This window comes from Chenopodium album, chromosome 11 (genome assembly GCF_948465745.1).
Source record: "Chenopodium album chromosome 11, dcCheAlbu1.1, whole genome shotgun sequence".
Lineage (NCBI taxonomy): Eukaryota > Viridiplantae > Streptophyta > Magnoliopsida > Caryophyllales > Amaranthaceae > Chenopodium > Chenopodium album.
In genome coordinates this window covers 58530972-58550622 of record NC_137844.1, presented here as the reverse complement: position 1 = coordinate 58550622, position 19651 = coordinate 58530972, and the positions used below count along the sequence as shown (strand labels likewise).

At 34.1% G+C, this 19651-nt stretch overlaps 3 protein-coding genes across 3 annotated transcripts; all 3 read left to right on the top strand.

The window, feature by feature from the left end:
- Window positions 1-50: 50 nt before the first annotated feature.
- On the top strand, window positions 51-4493 carry LOC145566996 (UV-B-induced protein At3g17800, chloroplastic-like). The gene is made up of 3 exons (XM_081626238.1): window positions 51-182; window positions 2609-2871; window positions 3773-4493. The coding sequence occupies exons 1-3, from the start codon at window positions 51-53 to the stop codon at window positions 4491-4493; spliced, it is 1116 nt and encodes a 371-aa protein (XP_081482364.1).
- Window positions 4494-6771: 2278 nt separating this feature from the next.
- On the top strand, window positions 6772-11627 carry LOC145566995 (UV-B-induced protein At3g17800, chloroplastic-like). The gene is made up of 3 exons (XM_081626237.1): window positions 6772-6903; window positions 9347-9627; window positions 10895-11627. Exons 1-3 carry the CDS (start codon window positions 6772-6774, stop codon window positions 11625-11627), a joined length of 1146 nt encoding a protein of 381 aa, XP_081482363.1.
- A 1444-nt stretch (window positions 11628-13071) lies between these two features.
- LOC145569429 (UV-B-induced protein At3g17800, chloroplastic-like) lies at window positions 13072-18748 on the top strand. Its single transcript, XM_081628772.1, has 3 exons — window positions 13072-13255; window positions 16326-16606; window positions 17792-18748. The coding sequence occupies exons 1-3, from the start codon at window positions 13133-13135 to the stop codon at window positions 18621-18623; spliced, it is 1236 nt and encodes a 411-aa protein (XP_081484898.1). The 5' UTR covers window positions 13072-13132; the 3' UTR covers window positions 18624-18748.
- Window positions 18749-19651: the final 903 nt, after the last annotated feature.

The following is a 19651-nucleotide window of genomic DNA, read 5'->3' as shown; positions in this document are numbered from 1 at the left end:
CAAGAAAATCTTCACAACTTCCGACGCTTTCTCTCTCTCTCTCAAGAAAAATGGCGGTTTCCGGTGCACTTTGCAACGCTTTGGTAGCTTTACCATCACCTGCTTCTCATCGTTCACTTGAAGTCAAGAAAATGTCAGAATACAAACATTCATTTCTTCCTATTTCTGCAAATTCTAACGAAGTAAGTTTTTACAGTATTTCTTACTTAATCAACAACCCATTTTAATGTAATTTGATGGCATTTAATTGTTCTGAATGTTAATATTTATGGTTTAATATAGTTCTTTCTGGGTTTTCTTTCTGTATTAGGAAAATATAAAAATCTTGTGATTAATTTTTGTAGTAATTTCTTCCTGCTATTTTTTTAGTTGATGTTTGTTAAAATTGTCTTTATTTGGCATTTTTGGCACTGTAATGTAGTTCAAAACAATTATTTCTATTTTTTGATTGAAAATGTTAGAATCTTGTTTTATATTATACAGTATATATTTGTTACACCCTTCGCCTGAATTCTATGTGACATTATACGAGCTTAAATTACACTATCAACGTGACAATTGATTTCGTATCGAGGGAATGTTTGGAATACATGTGCAGAGCTAGAATGTGCAAAGGTTATGTATCATGATTATGGTGGGTTTTCTGTTCATTGAGGATTGAACTTAAATTTCGCTTTCTTGGTATCGAATTGGTGTTGTGGGTATGACAGGAAGCTTGCATTAGTTGATTGATGGTTAACCTTGAACCACTACATTGTAATCTTGAATTTAATGGGTTTCTTGTTTTATCTATAATTTCCAAGCATTTGTTCATTTTCTTTCATATGATTATTATTGTTCTTTTGAGGATTTCCTTTATCATCTAGCTATAAGGAAGTAAGGTTTTGTTTCAACTAATTGTCTATTATCTAAGTGGAATTTAGATATTGCTATTTGATTATGTTAGCTGTTTGTTTTTATTTTTATTTTATCATTACAGTTGATAAGAGCGACAGATAAAGAGTGTGAATGCAATCGGATATTATAATATCCTTGTAGTAGCATAGAAATTTATAGAGGCAGGGGATATTGCTTGGCTGATTGAAGCATATTGCAGAATCTAACTTGCCATTGAGATGAGCGATGAGTGGAGGAGAATTTGTTGCGTAGTAGATTTGAGTTAAGAGTTATGAGTCTTAGGACTTTTGAGTACAAAATCAGTGTCATTGAGACTAGTTGTATATGGAAATTAGGGTACATTGTCTAGTTTTGACTGTCATGTGGTATTGGTGTTCTCTGCATGTTTTCCGTTTTGTAGTTTGGGGTTCTTCTAATGAATAAAAATGGTGCCTGAATAAAGTTACTCCTGTTGAGTATAATTTTTATGAGTAAAGTTGTGAAGTATATACCTGCTAACCCCAATTCTTTGATTGCCATTATATTGTGAAAACTTTTGATGTTCACAATGTCAATAGGAGTGTAGAGAGAAATGAGGGAGTAATCACTGCCAGCAATTTACCATGTCAAGTTTTTGTTTCAAAACTCGATGATAATGTTCTTTACCTTACAAAAGTGTGTTCATTTGGTCTTAGTTATCTAGATTTTGTTTGCAACCTTAAGTTGCTGTTCTTTGTCATGAAAGATCTGTATGCTTTTCTGGTATTTATGTAATTAAGTTAATGATGGATTGGCGACATGTTTCTAGCAATCAAATTTTGCTTCTACTAACTCCTGTTTATCAGTTAGGCCGTTTCCAAATCCGTTTCTGCTGGTTTCTTTTAAACTTAGCAAATACTGCAAAACTAAGTTTCTGCATCCTGTCATCTAGAGGTTTCCAATTTTGTTGCAAAGTTTGATTACTAGTTTACTACTGTATTTATTATTGACCTCAGTTCCTTTTAAGCTGGACTACATTTTCCGTTTTTGTCAATTCCTTTGAGTTGATGACACTTCCTCTCTCATCCATTTTCTTAAAGATTTTTTCACTTTCACCGTTCCCTGCCCCTCATGCAGCACTTTCTTTACGGCTTTTTCTTACACCACCCACTTTGCTACACTTGCTCTCCTACCCTACTCCTTAATTCCTGTGCAAATAGTAACTGCAGCCAACTCAAAGCAACGCTGGTTATATTATGTGCATAGCCTTTTCTACATGTCCATAAAATAGATACTTGTAGCATGTGGGAGACTGAATGGTCAAGGAACTATCCGTCTATGATTCTTGCCTGTGAAGCATTGATATTGTTCAAATAAAATTGTAGAAGATCCTTGATTCAATGCTTTGAAGATGATGAAAGAGTGATGAGAGCAAATTATTGTTGCAAATGGGCATTCTGAGATTAATTGTAAAGTGTGAATAAAGCACTTGTACTTGGTCCTAAACCCATATCAATCTGAAGTTAACAGGCCTGTGCACATTTTGTTTGTGGAGAAAACATTCAAAATTGCATGATTACATGTAGCATTAGAAATTTGTTATCTATATATTTAACCAACTTAGACTAGCTTAGCTTTGTAGGCTGTTAGTTTCTTGTTTGGAAACCCATAATCCTAAATTTTCTGCTTATTTGAGTAAATGTTAGTCTTTCTGTCACTCCAATTATATCATTTCTTTGATCAATATACGCAGGGCTGTAGTTTGTTTTGCAATGGAAAGCTTGCCACAGGACTGTACAAGAACAAGTCAAGTGGATTTTTGGTGAGAGCTTCTGATCATTCTGGAAATAATCCAAAACCTATAGCTCCTCTTTTCTTGGAGTCGTTAGTTGGGCGACATCTGATAAAGATATTGCTAGCAGCCCCACATCTCTTCCTTGAAGTTGCTGACCAGGAGCTTGTGAGGCTGAGAAATGAGAGAGAGCATACCGATATGATTGATGAAGACCGATACAGGTATATATTTCCTTGCCTGTCATTTTTGAAATCCTATCATCTTATGATTGATGAAGACCATGAAGTAGAGTTAACATCAGCCTCATAAATGCTAAAATAGTATCTTTTGGCTTTCATCTTGCTATATTCACTTTCTTTTGAATTCCAAAGTCGCCTACTCTAAGAGCATCCTCAATGCTAGGGAGCAAAGGTGCCTAAATGCACTATCTCTCCTCTTTTGGGGCTCTCTGTCATTGTGGATGTGTTGCCCAATTTAAAAAATAAAAAATAAAAAACAAACAAACAAAAGGAGGGGGGGGGGGGGGGGGGGGGGGGGTTGCTTGGGTTTTGGGGCACCCTCCCCAAACAATGCATGGAGAATGGTTGTCATATTTTTTTTTGGGTATATTCAATGCTTGACAGGGGAAAGTGCTTTGGAATAGGCTTGTGGGAAGCAAAAAATATTTTGTAATTCACCCAAAGTCACTTTCATTTCTGCAATTTATAACAGGTTATCAAACAATATACTTCGTATTTAATATATTAACTACTCGAGATTTGGAATTTTAAATATTTCAGAAATACTGACATCATTTCAATTATATGAGTATTAATATAATGAAGACGGTTTGCAACACTAATTTTTACATTCATTTGCATGGGACTACTTTAACTTCCTTTGACCCTTTCTAACTCACTTATCTCTTTTTCCACTATGTTGGCCGTGTAATATTTCATGTAGAATGTACCATGAGGGTTTGATTTTTTAATACATTAAACCGATTTTAGTACAAGAACATGTACATCTGGTAGCATTCACACTTAAGTCTTCAGCAGGTTTAATTTAAACAATTTTTTGCGCCCTTGTGACAAGGTTTTCTTACACATGAGTAAACTGAGTTTTGTATTATGATGATTTCAGGAGAATAATTGAAAGAACTGAGAAGAAAAGGAGAAGAACTGTAGTGGACATAATGTACTGCTTAATCGTACACACATTTGTGGAAAATAACATCTCAATGTTTTCAAAAAGAAGTCTGAAAAATTCAGTTGGCAATGTGGCATTCTGGCCATTTCAAGATGATAAACTCAGATCTGTGCACCCTGAGGGATTACAAGATAAGATAGAAGACCTTTTGTCCCAATTTCCTGGTCCCATAGTGACTAATATTGGGATCAGCATTATATATCTTGGATTGATTTATGCTGATTCCATTGTCAATGGGTATGTTCTTCGAACTGTTGAACGCAGATTCCGGCTTGAGAGATCATGGCTAAAACTTCCTGATAGCTCTACATGGGATAAAGATACACTCATTGAATACTTAGCTGAAGAGCCCTGTTATAAAGATCTAAGTTCATATGTGAAACACGTTGATAAAGAAACTCTTCCCAGCTATGCAGAGTCAATGTCAAAAGAAGCTATGTCATTGGTCGAAAGGCAGATGCAAGCCTTGTTTGATCTACCAGATATCAGGCTTGCTGACGTGGGTAAAAAAAAGTTGCAGACAAAGAATGATGAAGTTGTTTTGGTTACTCCCCTTGGATTGAAATTGCTGATTTTGGAAGCACTCGCATTTGGTTCATTTTTGTGGGATGCAGAACACTATGTCAACTCGAAATACTATAGAGTTGATAGCTGAGAAATGTTGTATGGTTCATCATATAAAACTACAGAACTAACAAATATTCTTTGATTTCTTGTACATTGAAGTTCGAGGAGTTACAGCACCTGTACGAAGAAATGAGGATTCAACCTCAAGCAGAATGTCTGAAAGTCGAGTGATAAATTTTTTGTATAGGAATGGATTAACTGTTCATATGTAGTTTGAAACTTAGAGTAAAAGTAGAAACCAGTTTATAAATTTTTGTAAAACTGCAGAATGCCATACTGGTATATAGCAAGCACTTGTTATTAGTTTGTCCTTAGCTTCATTGTTTTTTGTTTTGGTAGTGTTTTTTGTTGCTTGGTTTGTTCTTGTTCTGTATTTTGTTATGCTTTTCTTTTTCTTTTCTTGTGATTGGAATTTTTCCTCATTTGAATAAAAAAAAACTTGTTATTAGTTTGTTTGTACACATTTTTATGCATGATTTTATTTCTGATTTAGTAATCAGCTAAAAACTTATTACAGGAATACTGGGGTACTGTATTATTCAGGGATGTTTGGTTGAAGTGTTTTTTTAATGGTATGGAATTGATGTAATACCATTCTAATGTTTTGTTGGGATTTCGATTTTCTTTTTGAAATCCGAGAAATCATAGCTCGTAACGCTTGTTGCTAAGTCCCTCCTATATGCACTCTTTTGACATTATGCCTTTAACTTGGGGTTAGGGGCTCCCATGTCCTTCCCCCATTTCCAAAGGGCCTAGCTTGTCAAGTGGACTTGTGAGAGATTTCAGTCATTCAAGGACTCGAGGTCCTTCTCCAGTTCTCCTTACCTAAGTTTTTTTTATTTTTTATTTAAATTTGTTAATTGCAATATTTTCTTAACTGAAAATGCTTAACACTATTTTATTACATCTCTACACTTTCTTAAATTGAAATACTCGCCTAGTCCATAGCAAATTCCTAGATTCGTCATTTTATGAAATGAATATTCCTATTATGTGTTATGTTTCCATTAAACATATAGAATAACATAAGGACAAAAATACTTGCGTGGACCTGGTTCACAATAATATTATTGTGGACCCGAAGTTTATACACACGCAACTGACATTATATTGAACATAGTGACCTTTATTTTTAACATAGTAACCTTATTTTTAACATAGTAACCTTTATTAAAAGTTGCATAATGTTTAATACAATTGTGAACTTGAAGTACGACGTTATAACCCTTATTTTAACATAGTGATCTTTATTATTAATATTGACCTTATTTAATATTTTATTAAAAAAATTAACCTCTTATAGCCTATATATTACCAAAATGACTTTTATTTTCAACATAGTGACCTTTATTTTATTATAGTGACATTTTTTTGTATTAATAAAACAATCATAGTTTCTCTAATGTTAGTGGTCCACAATAAATTAGTGTGAACCAGGTCCATTTAAGAATTTGTAACATAAGGAACTCGACTAGTTGATTCTATAAAATACAAACAAAAGCTTGCTTGTAAGAATTCACCAATCTTATTTTAGGCCCTATTAAAAATAAGTTCACTTCAATATTTTTTTATTTTTTTTTGGTGAATACGAGGGGCAAGTCCCAAAAAGCAAGTTCAATAAAAATAATTTCAATTTAGAAAATTTAATTTCAGTTAAAAAAATTCAATAATTTTAAAAAAGAAATATAGTAGATAATCAGGTTTTAAATCTCTCTTTTCTCTCTAATAAAAAAAATAAAATAAATCACTATTGTGTCATAGGGTGATGAATGTTATACTTATACACATGTGAGATCACGTATTCTTTACGGACTTTAACGCTTCTTGATATTTATTTTCAATTAAATACTAAGCTAAGGGCCTGTTCTGATTTATTGAACTGAATTGATTGGAGCTGAACTGAATTGAATTGAATATTTTATGAGAGAAGAAAATTAGGAATTGAATTGAAAATAATCGGAAGAAAACAAGTCCTAAGATTTTTTTTTAATAGTTAGCTAAGAATCTCATCTCAAATAATAAAAATAAATATAAAAGTAAATAATAATACTGTAAGAAAATGCATATTTTTTTGCTTATTCTTTATGAAAGTGTGATGACATGGTCTATTGGGTGATAAAGTTACGTCAAATGTGTGTAATAAGCAAAATCGCAAATATCATTGCCTATTTAAGAGATTCTCATTTCACCCAAAAAAACAAAAACAAAAACGAGATTCTCACACAAAAATCCAAAATTTTAGAATTTTCGACACTCCAACAAAATCTTCACTAATTCCGACGCCTTCTCTCTCTCTCCTAAGAAAAATGGTGGTTTCCGGTGCAATTTCCGACGCTTTGGTAGCTTTACCATCAACTGCTTCTCATCGTTCACTTGAAGTCAAGAAAATTCTAGAATACAAATATTCATTTCTTCCTATTTCTGCAATCTCTAACAAAGTAAGTTTACAGTATTTTTCACTGATTCAATTACCCATTTTACGTAATTTGATGGCATTTTGATTGTTCTTAATGTTAATATTTATGCATGTTTAATCTAATTCTTTCTGGGTTTTCTCTCTGTAATAGGAAAATATAAAAAATCTTGTGATTAATTTTTGTAGTTATTTTTAGTTGATGTTTGTTAAAATTGTCTTTATTTGGCATTTTGGCACTGTATAAGTAGTTCAAAAGAATTATTTCTATTTATTGATTGAAAATGTTAGAATCTTGTTTTGTATTATACTCCTATTTGTTACACCCTTAATTGGCCCGAATTCTATGTGACATTACGAGGTTAAATTACACTATCGACGTGACAATTAATTTCGTATCGAGGGAGTGTTTGGAATATATATAGAAGCTAGAATGTGCAAAGGTTATGTAATATGTATCATGATTATGGTGGGTCTGTTCTTGTAAGAATCTTGCAAAATCTAATTGAAAATTGAACTCAATTTTCGCTTTCTTGGTATCGAATTCGTGTCGTGGGTATAAAAGGAAGCTTGCATTAGTTGATTGATGGTTAACCTTGAACAACTGTCTTGTAAATTGTAATCTTGAATTTAAAGGGTTTCTTGTTTTATCTATTATTTCCAAGCATTTGTTCATTTTCTTTCATATGATTATTATTGTCTACTATTGTTCTTCTTTTTAAGATTTCCTTTATAATTTAGCTATAAGGAAGTAAGATTTTGTTTCAGCTAATTGTTTTTTATCTTAGTGGAATTTAGATATTGCTATTTGATAATGTTAGCAGTTTTTTTTTTTCATTATAGTTGATAAGAGCAATTGATCATAAAGAGTTTGAAAGCAATCGGATGATAATTATATCCTTGTAGTAGCATAGAAATGTATAGAGGTAGGGGATATTGCTTGGCTGATTGAAGCATATTCGCTGAATCTAACTTGCGATTTAGATGACCGATGAGTGGAGGAGAATTTGTTGTGTAGTAGATTTGGGCTAAGGGTTATGAGTCTATGACTTTTGAGTACAAGCTCAGTGTCTTTGAGACTACCTGTATGGGGAAACGTAACTATGGTGCATTGTCTAGTTTTGACAAATCATGTGGTATTGGTGATGCCTGATCAATTAAGCTACTCCTGCTGAGTTTAATTTTTATGAATAATGTGTTGAAGTATATACCTGCCAACCTCATTGCTGTGATCACCATTGTGAAAACTTTTGACGTTCACAATGTCTTTAGGAGTGTAGAGAAATGAGTCAGTAATCACTGCTAGCAACCCATCATGTAAAGTGTCTGTTCCAAAACTCGATCTTATGGTTTTTTTTACCTTAAAAAAGTGTGTTCATTTGGTCTTAGTTATCTAGAACTTGTTTGCAACCTTCATTGTCATGAAGAATGATGAGTTGCAGGCCACTTGCTCATAAATGAGGCCACATGTTTTCTGGTAATCAAATTTTGCTTCTACTAACTCCTGTTTATCAGTTAGGCTGTTTCAAAATCCGTTTCTTCTGGTTTTCTTCAAAACTTCAAATGCTGCAAATCTAATTTTCTGCATCCTGTCATCTAGGCTTCCAATTTTGTTGCAAAGTTTGATTACTATTTATTATTAACCTCAGTTCCTTTTGAGTTGGGTTACATTTTCTGTTTTCATCCATTCCTTTGAGTTGATGACACTTCCTCTCTATCCATTTTGTTAAAGATCTTTCCACTTTCACCTTTCCCTGCCCCTCATGCAGCACTTTCTTTACAACTTTTTCTTACAAAACCACTTTGCTACACTTGTTCTTTTACCCTCCTTAATTCCTGTGCAAATAGTAACTGCAGCCAACTCAAAGCAATGCTGGTTAGGTGGTTATATTATCTGCATAGCCTTTTCTACATGTCCATGAAATAGATACCCGTAACATGTGGGAGATTGAATGGTCGAGGAACTAGCCATCTATGATTCTTGCCTGTGAAGAAAAAATCATCAAAAAAATAGAAATAAAAAAGGTTAAAAGGGAGAGGCAAAGAATTGGAACATTGATATTGTTCAAATAAAATTGTAGTTCGCAGAAGATCCTTGATTCAATGCTTTGAGGATGATGAAAGAGTGAGAGCAAATTATTGTTACTTTGCTGTTGCAAATGGGCATTCTGAGTTTAACTGTAAAGTTTGAATAAAGCACTTGTACTGGTCCTAAACCTATATCGATCTGAAGTTAACAGGCCTGTGTACTTTTTGTTTGTGGAGTAGTGGAGAAAACATTCAAAATTGCATTACTACGTGTAACATCAGAAATTTGTTTTCTATCTAACTTAGATTTAGCTTAGTTTTGTAGGCTGTTAGTTTCTTGTTTGGAAACCCATAATCCTAAATTTTCTGCTTATTTGAGCAAATGTTAGTCTCTCAGTGACTCCAAATATATCATTTCTTGGATCATTAATTATATGCAGGGCTGTAATTTGTTTTACAATGGAAAGCTTGCCACAGGACTGGATAACAGCAAGTCAAGTGGATTTTTGGTGAGAGCTTCCGATCATTCTGGAAAGAATTCGGAACCTATTGCTCCTGTTTCCTTGGAGTCTTATGTTGGGAGACAGCTGACCGAGATATTGCAAGCAAACCCACATCTCTTCCTTGCAGCTGTTGACAAGGAGCTTGTGAATCTGCGAACTGAGAGAGCTGACGTACCCAAATCGATTCCGCCATTTTTAGCTGAAGAAGACCTATACAAGTATATTTTTCCTTTCCTGTCATTTTTGAAATCCTATCATCTTATTGAAGTAAAGTTAACATCATCCTCATAAATGCTAAAATAGTAACTTTTGGCTTTCATCTTGCTATATTCACTTTCTTTTGAAATCCAAAGTTGCCTACTTTAATAGCATTCTCAATGCAAGGGAGCAAAGGTGCCTAAAAGCACTCTCTATCCTCTTTTTGGGTTCTCCATCATTGTGGATGTGTTGCCCAATTAAAAGAAAAGGGGGGTGGGGGTGATGCTTGTGTTTTGGGGCACCCTCCCCAAACAAAAGAAAAACAATGCTTGGAATGTGGTATGGAGAATGGTTGTCATATTGTTTTTGGGTCAGTCAATGCTTGACAAGTGGTGTGCTGGGGTATAAAAAAGTAGGAGAAAGTGTTTTGGAAAAGCCGAGCATTGTGGGAAGCAAAAATTATTGTGGGAATTCAAGATTTAAAATTTTAAATATTTCAGAATTACTGACATCATTTCAGCAATAAGAATATTAATATAATATAATGAAGTCTGTTTGCAACAATAATTTTTACATTCATTTGCATCAACCAATTTGGTTTTTCTGCTTGCTGTGGACTGTGGTAGTTACCTACAGAGTATACTATTTTTGCATGAGACTACGTTAACTTCCTTTTACCCTTTCTACCTCACTTCTCTCTTTTTACATTGTGTTGGCCGTGTAATATTTCATGCAAAATGTACCATGAGGGTTAGATTTTTTAATACATTAAACCGATTTTTGTACAAGAGCATCTGGTAGCATTCACACTTACTTCAGCAGGCTTAGTTTAGACAATTTTTTGCGCCCTTGTGACTAGGTTTCCAAACCTGTGTACGTCCTTTTCCTCTCTCCTCATCCTTCATTCCTTAGTTTCGTCTTCCTGGTTCTTTGTTCATTCTGCATTTTTTCGTGGCATTCCCACCAGGTTAGACCAACAGGAATCTTCTTAACTCAGTATTAATACTGGTGCTTTTCTTACATTGATGTCCCATACTTTTCAGATGAATGAACAAGAGTCTACACTAGACATCTATAGCAACTGCTGTGTTTTTTTTTTAGTAACTTTTTTGTTTGAGTGCTTTTGTGCAGTTGATGTATTCCTTCATTTGATCTCTGATTTTGATCTGACTAGACATAAGTAAACTGAGTTTTGTAGTATGATGATTTCAGGAAACTAATTGAAAGAAGTGAAAAGCAAAGGAGAAGATATGTAGTGGACATAATGTACTGCTTGATTGTACACAGATTCGTGGAAAAAAACATCTCAATGTTTTCGAAAAGAACCCCGACAAATTCAGTTGGCAATGTGGCATTCTGGCCATTGCAAGAGGATAAACTCAGATCTGTACACTCGAAGGGATTACAAGATTTGATAGTAGGCCACTTGTATGCTGTGATACATGATCAACTTCGTGGTCCCACGTTGACTAATATTGAGATCAGCATTATGGAACTTGGATTGCTGTATGCTGGTTCCATGATGTATGGGCATGTTCTTCGAATTGCTGAACAGAGATACCAACTTGAGAGAGCATTGAATACTATTCCTGAGGACTTTAGTAATTGGACCAGATTTGAGAATCCATTTCCAGAAGGCTCTCCATGGGATTCAGATTCACTCATTCAAGTCGCAGCTGATAAAGATGTACAAAAGCCTAGTAAGGTTAATGGTGAGTCCTATTATAACCTAAGGTCATATGTCGAGGACATGGATAGAGAAACTTTTCAAAGCTATGCAACTCTAATATCAGAGGAAGCTATGTCATTGATAGAAAAGCAGATGCAAGCCTTGTTTGATCTACCAGATATCAGGATTGCTGACGTGGGTAAAAAAATATTGAAGACACGGAATGATGAAGTTGTTTCGGTTACTCTCCTTGGATTGAGATTGCTGATTTTGGAAGCACTCACATTTGGTTCATTTTTGTGGGATGCAGAACACTATGTCAACTCGAAATACTATAGAGTTGATAGCTGAGAAATGTTGTATGGTTCATCATATAAAACTGCACAGAACTAACACATTCTTTGATTTCTTGTACATTGAAGTTCGTAGAGTTACAGCACCTGGGTACGAAGGAATGAGGATTCAACCTCAAGCAGAATGTCTGAAAGTCGAGTGATAAATTTTCTGTATAGGAATTGATTAATTGTTTATATGTAGTTTGAAACTTAGAGTAAAAGTAGAAACCAGTTTATAAATTTTTGTAAACGTGCCATATTGGTATATAGCAAGCACTTGTTATTAGTTTGTTTGTACACATTTTTATGCATGATCTTATTTCTGATTTAGTGATCAGCTGAAAACTTATTACAGGATTACAGGGGTACTGTTCCATTCAGGGATGTTTGGTTGAAGTGTTTTTGAATGGTACAGAATTGATGTAATACCATTCTAATGTTTTGTTGGGATTTCGATTTGCTTTTTAAAATTCGAGAAATCATAGCTCGTATTGGTTGTTGCTAGGTCCGTCGATAGAATTAAGATCGCAAAATTAAGAAATTTCAAACCCGGAGTGTGGATTATTATTGTTTTTGTTATTATGTGTATTATTTTGGTGCAAGTCGGAGTGTGAATTTTAAGTATATGCTACAGCTGAGTATATATACATGCATGTTCACAGTTTACTGATAGTATCATAGTACATTACAATTGACATTAGCTATATTATAGTGTTACACGCTTACACTTACTACAATTAGCCTTTTATTTTTATTATTATTATTATTATTTTTTTACGGGTTACACTTCAAGCAACTTTTGACAAACTATCCCCTTTTTTTTTTGGTAAAGACAAAATATATTACGATGATTTCCTTTTCCTCTACAAATCTCTACTCAATTCCACTACCTTTTTTTTTTTTTATTTTTTTTTTTTTTTTTTTATATTAGTATCTCCTTCTACATCACATCGATTAGACCTTTAATTTATCAATAAAATATACACTACATTATTGTTTATTATAATATGATTAAAGTGTAACACACCTGTAAAAATGAAAAGAGTATAAATATATAAAATATAGTATATTTCGTATTCACTAAGTGTCACAATATTTTTCAATTGATCATCAATTGAGAATCACAAAGTGCGGCAGGGATTACTCATTTACTCGGTCAGTTAGCGTTTTTCGATTAGGAGTTACTTAGTCAAAGGTTACTCGGTCGATTAAGGGTAATTTAGTCAGTCGGAGTTACTCACCTACTCAGTTAGTATTTTAGCGTATGTCAAGTAGCCACACAAATAACTTAAATAAGTGATGATTAACAATTATACTCCGGTTTTTTTTGGGCTATATGCAAATATTTGTGCTTGTAGAAGAAAATCTTGCACAAAAGATACTGCGTAGAACAATCAATCAATCAATCAAAGCCTTAATCCCAAAAGATACTGCGTAGAACAATAAAACCAAAAATTATACTCTTAGAATTTTGGACACCCCAAAAAAATCTGACGCTTTTCTCTCTCTTCTGCAAGAAGGATGCTGGTTTCAGGTGCAATTAGCGACGTTTTGGTAGCCATACCATCAACTGCTTCTTATCGGTCTCCTGAATTGAAGAATTTTTTCAACTATTCCTTTCTTCCTACTGCTAATTCTAACAAAGTAAGTTCCTTCTTTTTTTTACAAATTTAAGTTTAATCAGATGCCATTTAATTGTTCTTCTTCTTAATCTCCGTGATTATCTTTAATTTATCATTTCTAGGTTTAACACATAGAAAGATTAATCCTTTTTAATTTATCATTTCTAGGTTTAACACATAGAAAGATTAATCCTTTATTCGAATTTTCCATCGTTAAAAGAAAAGAAAAATTGGGGTTTTTGTAGTTGCTTCTGCCTGTAATTTTAGGTTAAATTTGTTGAATTCAGGGTATTGATGTTTGTTAATGCCACCTGTATGCGTAAATAGTGAAGCGGATATATTTACTGAATTGAAAATGTTTTTATCTTTGTTTTGTGATTTTATTTACTCCCTCCGTCCCGTCCAGATTTAGTTGTGACATTACGAGTTCAAATTACATTATCGACGTGACTATTGATTTCAGACCAAGGGACTATTTGCCCTATTTGGGAATTGGGATATATGTGTAGAAGCTAGAATGTGCAAAGGGGTTATATATCATTACTCTGATGGTAGTATTACTGGTTCTCTAGTTTTGGTAAGAATCTTGCAAGTAGTTGCAAGATCTAATTAAGGGATGGTAGTCTTTTTGGTATTGAATAGTTACATATCTCAATTATTGTTCTGTTCTTTTTAGGACTTCTTTTAAACCTAGCAATAGAAAAGTAAGATGATTCAGTAAGTAACTGTCTATTATCTAAGTGGACTTTAGAAATTGCAAATTTGATAATGTTAGCTAATTTTTATCCTTATTGTAGTTGATAAGAGCACCGATAAAGAATTTGAAAGCAATGGATACTGGATAGTATGATATCTTTGTAGTAGCGTTGAAGTGTATAGAGGTAGGGAATATAACTTGGCTGATTGAAGCTTATTCGCACAATCTAACTTGCAATTAAGATGAGCGATGAGTGGAGGAGAACTTGTTATGGAGTAGATTTGTGTAAAGGGTTTTGATTTTAGAGTTTAAAATCAATATCTTAGAGACTAGTTGTACATGGAAACTAGGGTGCATGGTTTGGTGCATTTTCTTGTTTAGACAAATCATGGTAATGGTGTTCTCTGGAGTTTTTCTCGTTTTCTACTTTGGGGATCTTTTAATGAATTGAAAAATGATACCTGATCAAAGTTACTTGATTAGAGTTTAGTTTTTACGAATGATGAAGTTTTGAAGTACTCCGTATAAAATAACTTTTAGAGCACCCATTTGCCAACCCCAATTCTTAGATTGCCATAGTGAAAACTCCTGATTTTCACCATGTCAATAGGAATGTAGAACTGTAGAGAAATGAGTAAGTAATAGCTGCCAGTCTGCCAGCAATTCACCATGTCAAGTGTCTGTAACAAAACTCTTTTTGTTCTTTACTATACAAAAGTGTGTCTGTATGGTCTTACTTATCTAGAATTTGTTTGCCACCTCTACTTGCTGTTCTTTGTCATTATATATCTTTATGATTTGCTTGTAATAAGTATGACTCGTGATTTTAAAGTCATTAAGCCAGTTGCTGATGGATTGCATGTAATTGTGGCCCCATGCTTTCTAGCAATCTAAATTAGCTTCTACTTACTCTAGTTTATTGGTTAGGATACTTCCAAATCCGTATCTTCTGTTTTCTTAAACCTAGCAAATGCCGCAAAACCATATTTCTGAGTCTCGTTTTCTAGAGGCTAGTTAATGTTCCAAGTTTGCTGCAAAGTTTAATTGCTACTATTTACTTCCCCAGTTTCTTTAAGTTGGGTTAGTGTTCTATTTTCGCCCGTTCCTTTGAGTTGGTTACCCTTCCTCTCTCATCCATTTTTGTAAAAGTTATTTTACACTTTTACCCTTCCCTACTCTACGTGCAACTCTCTCTTTACTACTTGCAACCCCCCCTTACAACGCTTTTTTTTCCCTAAAATAACTCCACTTATAGTATCATCCCTTTTACATTTTCTTACACGGGACTCACTTGCTACACTCTCTCTCGTATCCTCCTTAATTCTTGTGAAAATAGTAACTGTAACCAACTCAAAGGAGCAAAGTAGTATTTTTGTGGAGAACCTTTGCTACAAGTCCATGAATAAAGAAACTTGTATCTTGTTGGAGACCATGTTTGGTCGAACAACTGGCCAACTATGAATCTTGCCTATGGTTAAAGGGAGAGGCAGAGAATTGAAGGGTACATTTTGTTGAAATAAAGTTGTAGTGTTTCTGGATCATATAAGATCCTTGGTTGCTTTGGAGATTATGAATAAAAAATACATTCAAGTGCCCTTTTCATTGGAAGTGACTTTGTTCACCTTGTGTGTTTCGAGAGAGATGGAGATTGTATGTTACACTATGTAGTTGCAAATGGGCCAGTGTTTCCTAATTTGCTAGTATGAGATTTAGTACTGGTTCACAATTTGCACTAATGAATCTGACTGTAAAGTCTTGCTTTTTTCACGACACACGTCCACTTTATCTGATGTGCTTTAAAGTTGTTATAAGAAACTTGTAAATTAGTGATGAAGTATACATTTTGATTCCAATCCTCCTTTGATGTGATGATCTATTTTCTTTATGGAAGAATAGAATTTGTTTTGATAGATTTATAGACCTTTATGAGGGGTTATCTGATTTCCGAAGAATATGCAAGTCTTCTTTGACTGGCTGTGAATTCTGATAGGTAGATAGCTTAGTTATAAATATTTGCTAATCTCTAAAAATGTTGTTAGTATTTGGCTATTTGCGCTAGGTATAACAAATGCAATATTTAATAAATTGTAAAAAAAAAAAAGAAGTCATCACCTTTATTGGGCCTAAGCTCATCTCTGTAGTTTGCAAGTCCATTGACATTTTGTTGGGGGAGTGATTGTGGAGGAAGCAGTCTGAATTGCATGATTATATGCAACAGTAGAAAGTTGATTTCTAACTAGCTTAGATAAGCTTAGCTTGTAGCAACTTTGTAGGCCGTCCTTTTTTATTTCTTTCTTGCTTGGATGCCCATAATTCTAAATTTTGGGGCCTATCTGAGTAAATATTAGTCACTCAGTGACAGCGATTTCATCAATTTTTGAATCTTTATTTGCAGGGTTGTAGTTCGTTTTACATTGGAAAGCTAGCCACAGGACTGGACAAGAACAAGTCGAGGGGATTTTTGGTGAGAGCATCTGATCATTCAGGAGAAAATTTGGCACCTATTGCCCCTGTTCACTTGGAGTCTCCAGCTGGGCAACTGCTGACACAAATACTGCAAACACACCCACATCTCCTCCCTGCAGCTATTGACCAGCAGCTTGAGAACCTGCAAAATGACAGAGATGCCCAAAAGGAAGAAGCTCCATCATCAACTGAAGACCTCTCCCTATACAGGTAGATTTCTCCGTGCCTGTCATTTTTTTAATGTGCACTCTTCATTGTTCATTAGTGTTTCCGTCCTTTTCTTCCTATCATCTTTGTTTGATGAAAAGGAGGCGACAGCATCCTCATAAACACCAAAGGAGTATCTATTGCCTTTCATCTTGCTTTATTCACTTTCCTTTGAAATCCAAAGTTGCCTACTCTCGGTCCATTTGATGAGTGGTAATAAATGGTGGTAATGGTATGAATTTGTAAATAGATTTGTTTGAGAAATCAATGTCCATATACTAATGGCAGTTCACCCAAATTATCTCTTTTTGTTCACTAATTTTCTTAACCATCCATTACCATTTGGGGGGTTAATATTTGGGGGTAAGGTTATTTTGCTTGTCAAATTGCACTTAAATTAATTCTCATCACCATTTCTATAACCAGCTACCAAAAATGGTCTGTAAAAGCGATATATCTAGCGTTTGAATCTTTGGACGATCTCTCTTGGTTTTGACTACTCAAGATGTAGAATTTTAATAGTTCAGAATTATTACTCCGTAAAATCATTTCAGTTATAGGAGCATTGATACTATTGAACTCCGTTTGCAGCACTAATGTTTAGATATATACTTGTATAAAATGTTGTAATAAATCAATATGGCTTTTCTGCTTGCAGTACTAGTTTATTACGAAGTATACTATTCTTGAGTGGGATTTCCTTATTTTTCTTCATTCCTTTGTTACTCTTCTAGTGTTTCATGCAAACTTTAACTTGACTCCATGAGTGTACTTTTTCTTATAAGTTAACCGATTTTAAATACAAGAACCAACAATCTGGTACCATTCACACATCAGTCTTCAACAAGCTTAGTTTAGACAATTTTTTTTTTTATTACTGGTCTTTTTCTTAGGCCGATGTCTGATGCTTTCAGATGAATGAACAAAATTCTACACTAGACATCTGAAGCAACTGTTCATTCTTCATCCAGAAAGTCTGCCCTGCTTCTTCTTTTTTTTTTATTTTTTTATTTTTAATTTTATTTATTTATTTATTTATTTATTTGCACCTAAGCATTTTGGGAGTAAGGCTTTGTTGCACCTGAGCAGTTGACAACTTGACACGCTATGCATGCAAATGTTGATGTATCCATCCAGCTGATCTGACTAGACAAAAGTAACCTGAGTTTTGTAGTATGATGATTACAGGAGAATAGCTGAAGTAAGAGAGAAGGAAAGGCGAAAAGCTTTAGAGGACATTATATACTGCTTAATTGTACACAGATTCGTGGAAGCAAACATCTCTATGATCCCAAATATATCCCCGAGTTCAGATCCAACTGGCAGGGTGGATTTCTGGCCAAACCAAGAACAGAAACTCGAATCTGTACACTCTGTGGAAGCATTAGAAATGATACAAAGCCACTTGTCCCTTGTACTAGGCGAGCGCCTTGTGGGTCTGGGTCCCTTGCAGACTCTTGTTGAGATGAGCAAAGTAAAACTTGGAAAGTTGTATGCTGCCTCCATAATGTATGGGTATTTTCTTCGAAGAGTTGATCGGAGATACCAACTTGAAAGAGCTATGAAAACTCTTCCGGAAGACTTGGGCAAAAATCCGACCAGGCTTCAGGATTCGTTACCTCAAAACCCATTATGGGATCCAGATTCACTCATCCAAATCCCAGCTGATGGTGATATAACAAATTATGTCCCTTACGAGGAACCTATGGATATTGGTGATGGTGAGAACTACAAACTGAGGTCATATGTCATGTACTTGGATCCTGAAACTCTTCAGAGCTATGCAACCATAAGATCTAGGGAAGCAATGTCGTTGATTGAAAAGCAGACCCAAGCCTTGTTTGGTCGACCAGATATCAGGATTACCGATGGGGGTGTGTTGGAGACACAGAATGATGAGATTATTTCGATTACTTTCTCAGGACTGACGATGCTAATTTTAGAAGCAGTCGCGTTTGGTTCATTTTTGTGGGATGCAGAAGACTATGCTGAATCCAAGTACAGTTTTGTTAATAGCTGAAAAAAAAGTTGTATTGTTCATTTTTCATCATATAAATTTGTAGAGAGCTAACCCATATTGGTTGTTTTCCGTGTATATTAAAATTCTCAATGAAATTATAACAGAGGATTTTTTTCTTTTTTTCCTTTTTTTTTTTTTTTTTTTTTTTTGGGTACAATCCTTGGGGGAGGAAGGAATGAGGATTCGACCTCGAGCCGAATGCCTGAAAGCCAGTGGTGGATTTCTTTAATATCACATTTCACTCCAGTCATAATTTTAGATACAATATGATTTACTCCGAGTATGTATAAGATTAGAACTTTAGAAGGAAGATCAGTATTACATCAACTTTATTGTTGAAACAATGTAATTAAGGTATTTTGCAAGAAAATAGGTACGAAGTATGTAAGAATTAGAAAGAGTAGGTCATTACGATCACAAAAAGAAGTTTGAGGGCATGATACATTTAAATTATAGTAGACGGAATTGGTACTTTATCAACTTTATTTAGCTCATTACTTGCTATAATTAGTCAACCCAAGCAATAATGTTAAAGTTTAGATGAGATTTGATGTAAAATTTAGATTTCAACAGTATCAACAAAAACTTTGTTTATTCAATATATAAAAAGTGTCTATTACCAACAAAAATTTAGATGATATTCTCAATCAGTGATCTTATGCTAATGGCGATGCAATACTAAATCGTGTTATTAAAATTTAGTTATATATTTTAAAATTACCCTATTAATCACACGATTTAATGATATATAAACACCCACATAAGACGATATTCGAAAACAAAAACCAAGATCAAAATTATCACATTTCACAATAATAGCAAAATTGTCCAAAAACCTTATTGTTTTACATAAACACATAATATATATATATATAGGGCCTATTCTGATTTACTGAACTAAGTTGGATTGAGTTGAACTGAACTGATTGGAGCTGAATTGAACTGAACTGGATATTTTATAAGAGAAGGAAATTGAAAACTGAATTGAACTGAATTGAACTAATTGGAGCTGAAATGAAAATAAGCTG

What these genes read in the sequence shown, in the direction of transcription:
- LOC145569429 (XM_081628772.1), top strand. Translation starts at nt 13,133, where the DNA reads ATGCTGGTTTCAGGTGCAATTAGCGACGTTTTGGTAGCCATACCATCA. An exon ending in CTACTGCTAATTCTAACAAA is followed by an intron (nt 13,256 to 16,325) that starts GTAAGTTCCTTC and finishes CTTTATTTGCAG; the next exon opens with GGTTGTAGTTCGTTTTACAT. An exon ending in GAAGACCTCTCCCTATACAG is followed by an intron (nt 16,607 to 17,791) that starts GTAGATTTCTCC and finishes TGATGATTACAG; the next exon opens with GAGAATAGCTGAAGTAAGAG.
- LOC145566996 (XM_081626238.1), top strand. Translation starts at nt 51, where the DNA reads ATGGCGGTTTCCGGTGCACTTTGCAACGCTTTGGTAGCTTTACCATCA. An exon ending in TTTCTGCAAATTCTAACGAA is followed by an intron (nt 183 to 2,608) that starts GTAAGTTTTTAC and finishes CAATATACGCAG; the next exon opens with GGCTGTAGTTTGTTTTGCAA. An exon ending in ATTGATGAAGACCGATACAG is followed by an intron (nt 2,872 to 3,772) that starts GTATATATTTCC and finishes TGATGATTTCAG; the next exon opens with GAGAATAATTGAAAGAACTG.
- LOC145566995 (XM_081626237.1), top strand. Translation starts at nt 6,772, where the DNA reads ATGGTGGTTTCCGGTGCAATTTCCGACGCTTTGGTAGCTTTACCATCA. An exon ending in TTTCTGCAATCTCTAACAAA is followed by an intron (nt 6,904 to 9,346) that starts GTAAGTTTACAG and finishes AATTATATGCAG; the next exon opens with GGCTGTAATTTGTTTTACAA. An exon ending in GCTGAAGAAGACCTATACAA is followed by an intron (nt 9,628 to 10,894) that starts GTATATTTTTCC and finishes GATTGTACACAG; the next exon opens with ATTCGTGGAAAAAAACATCT.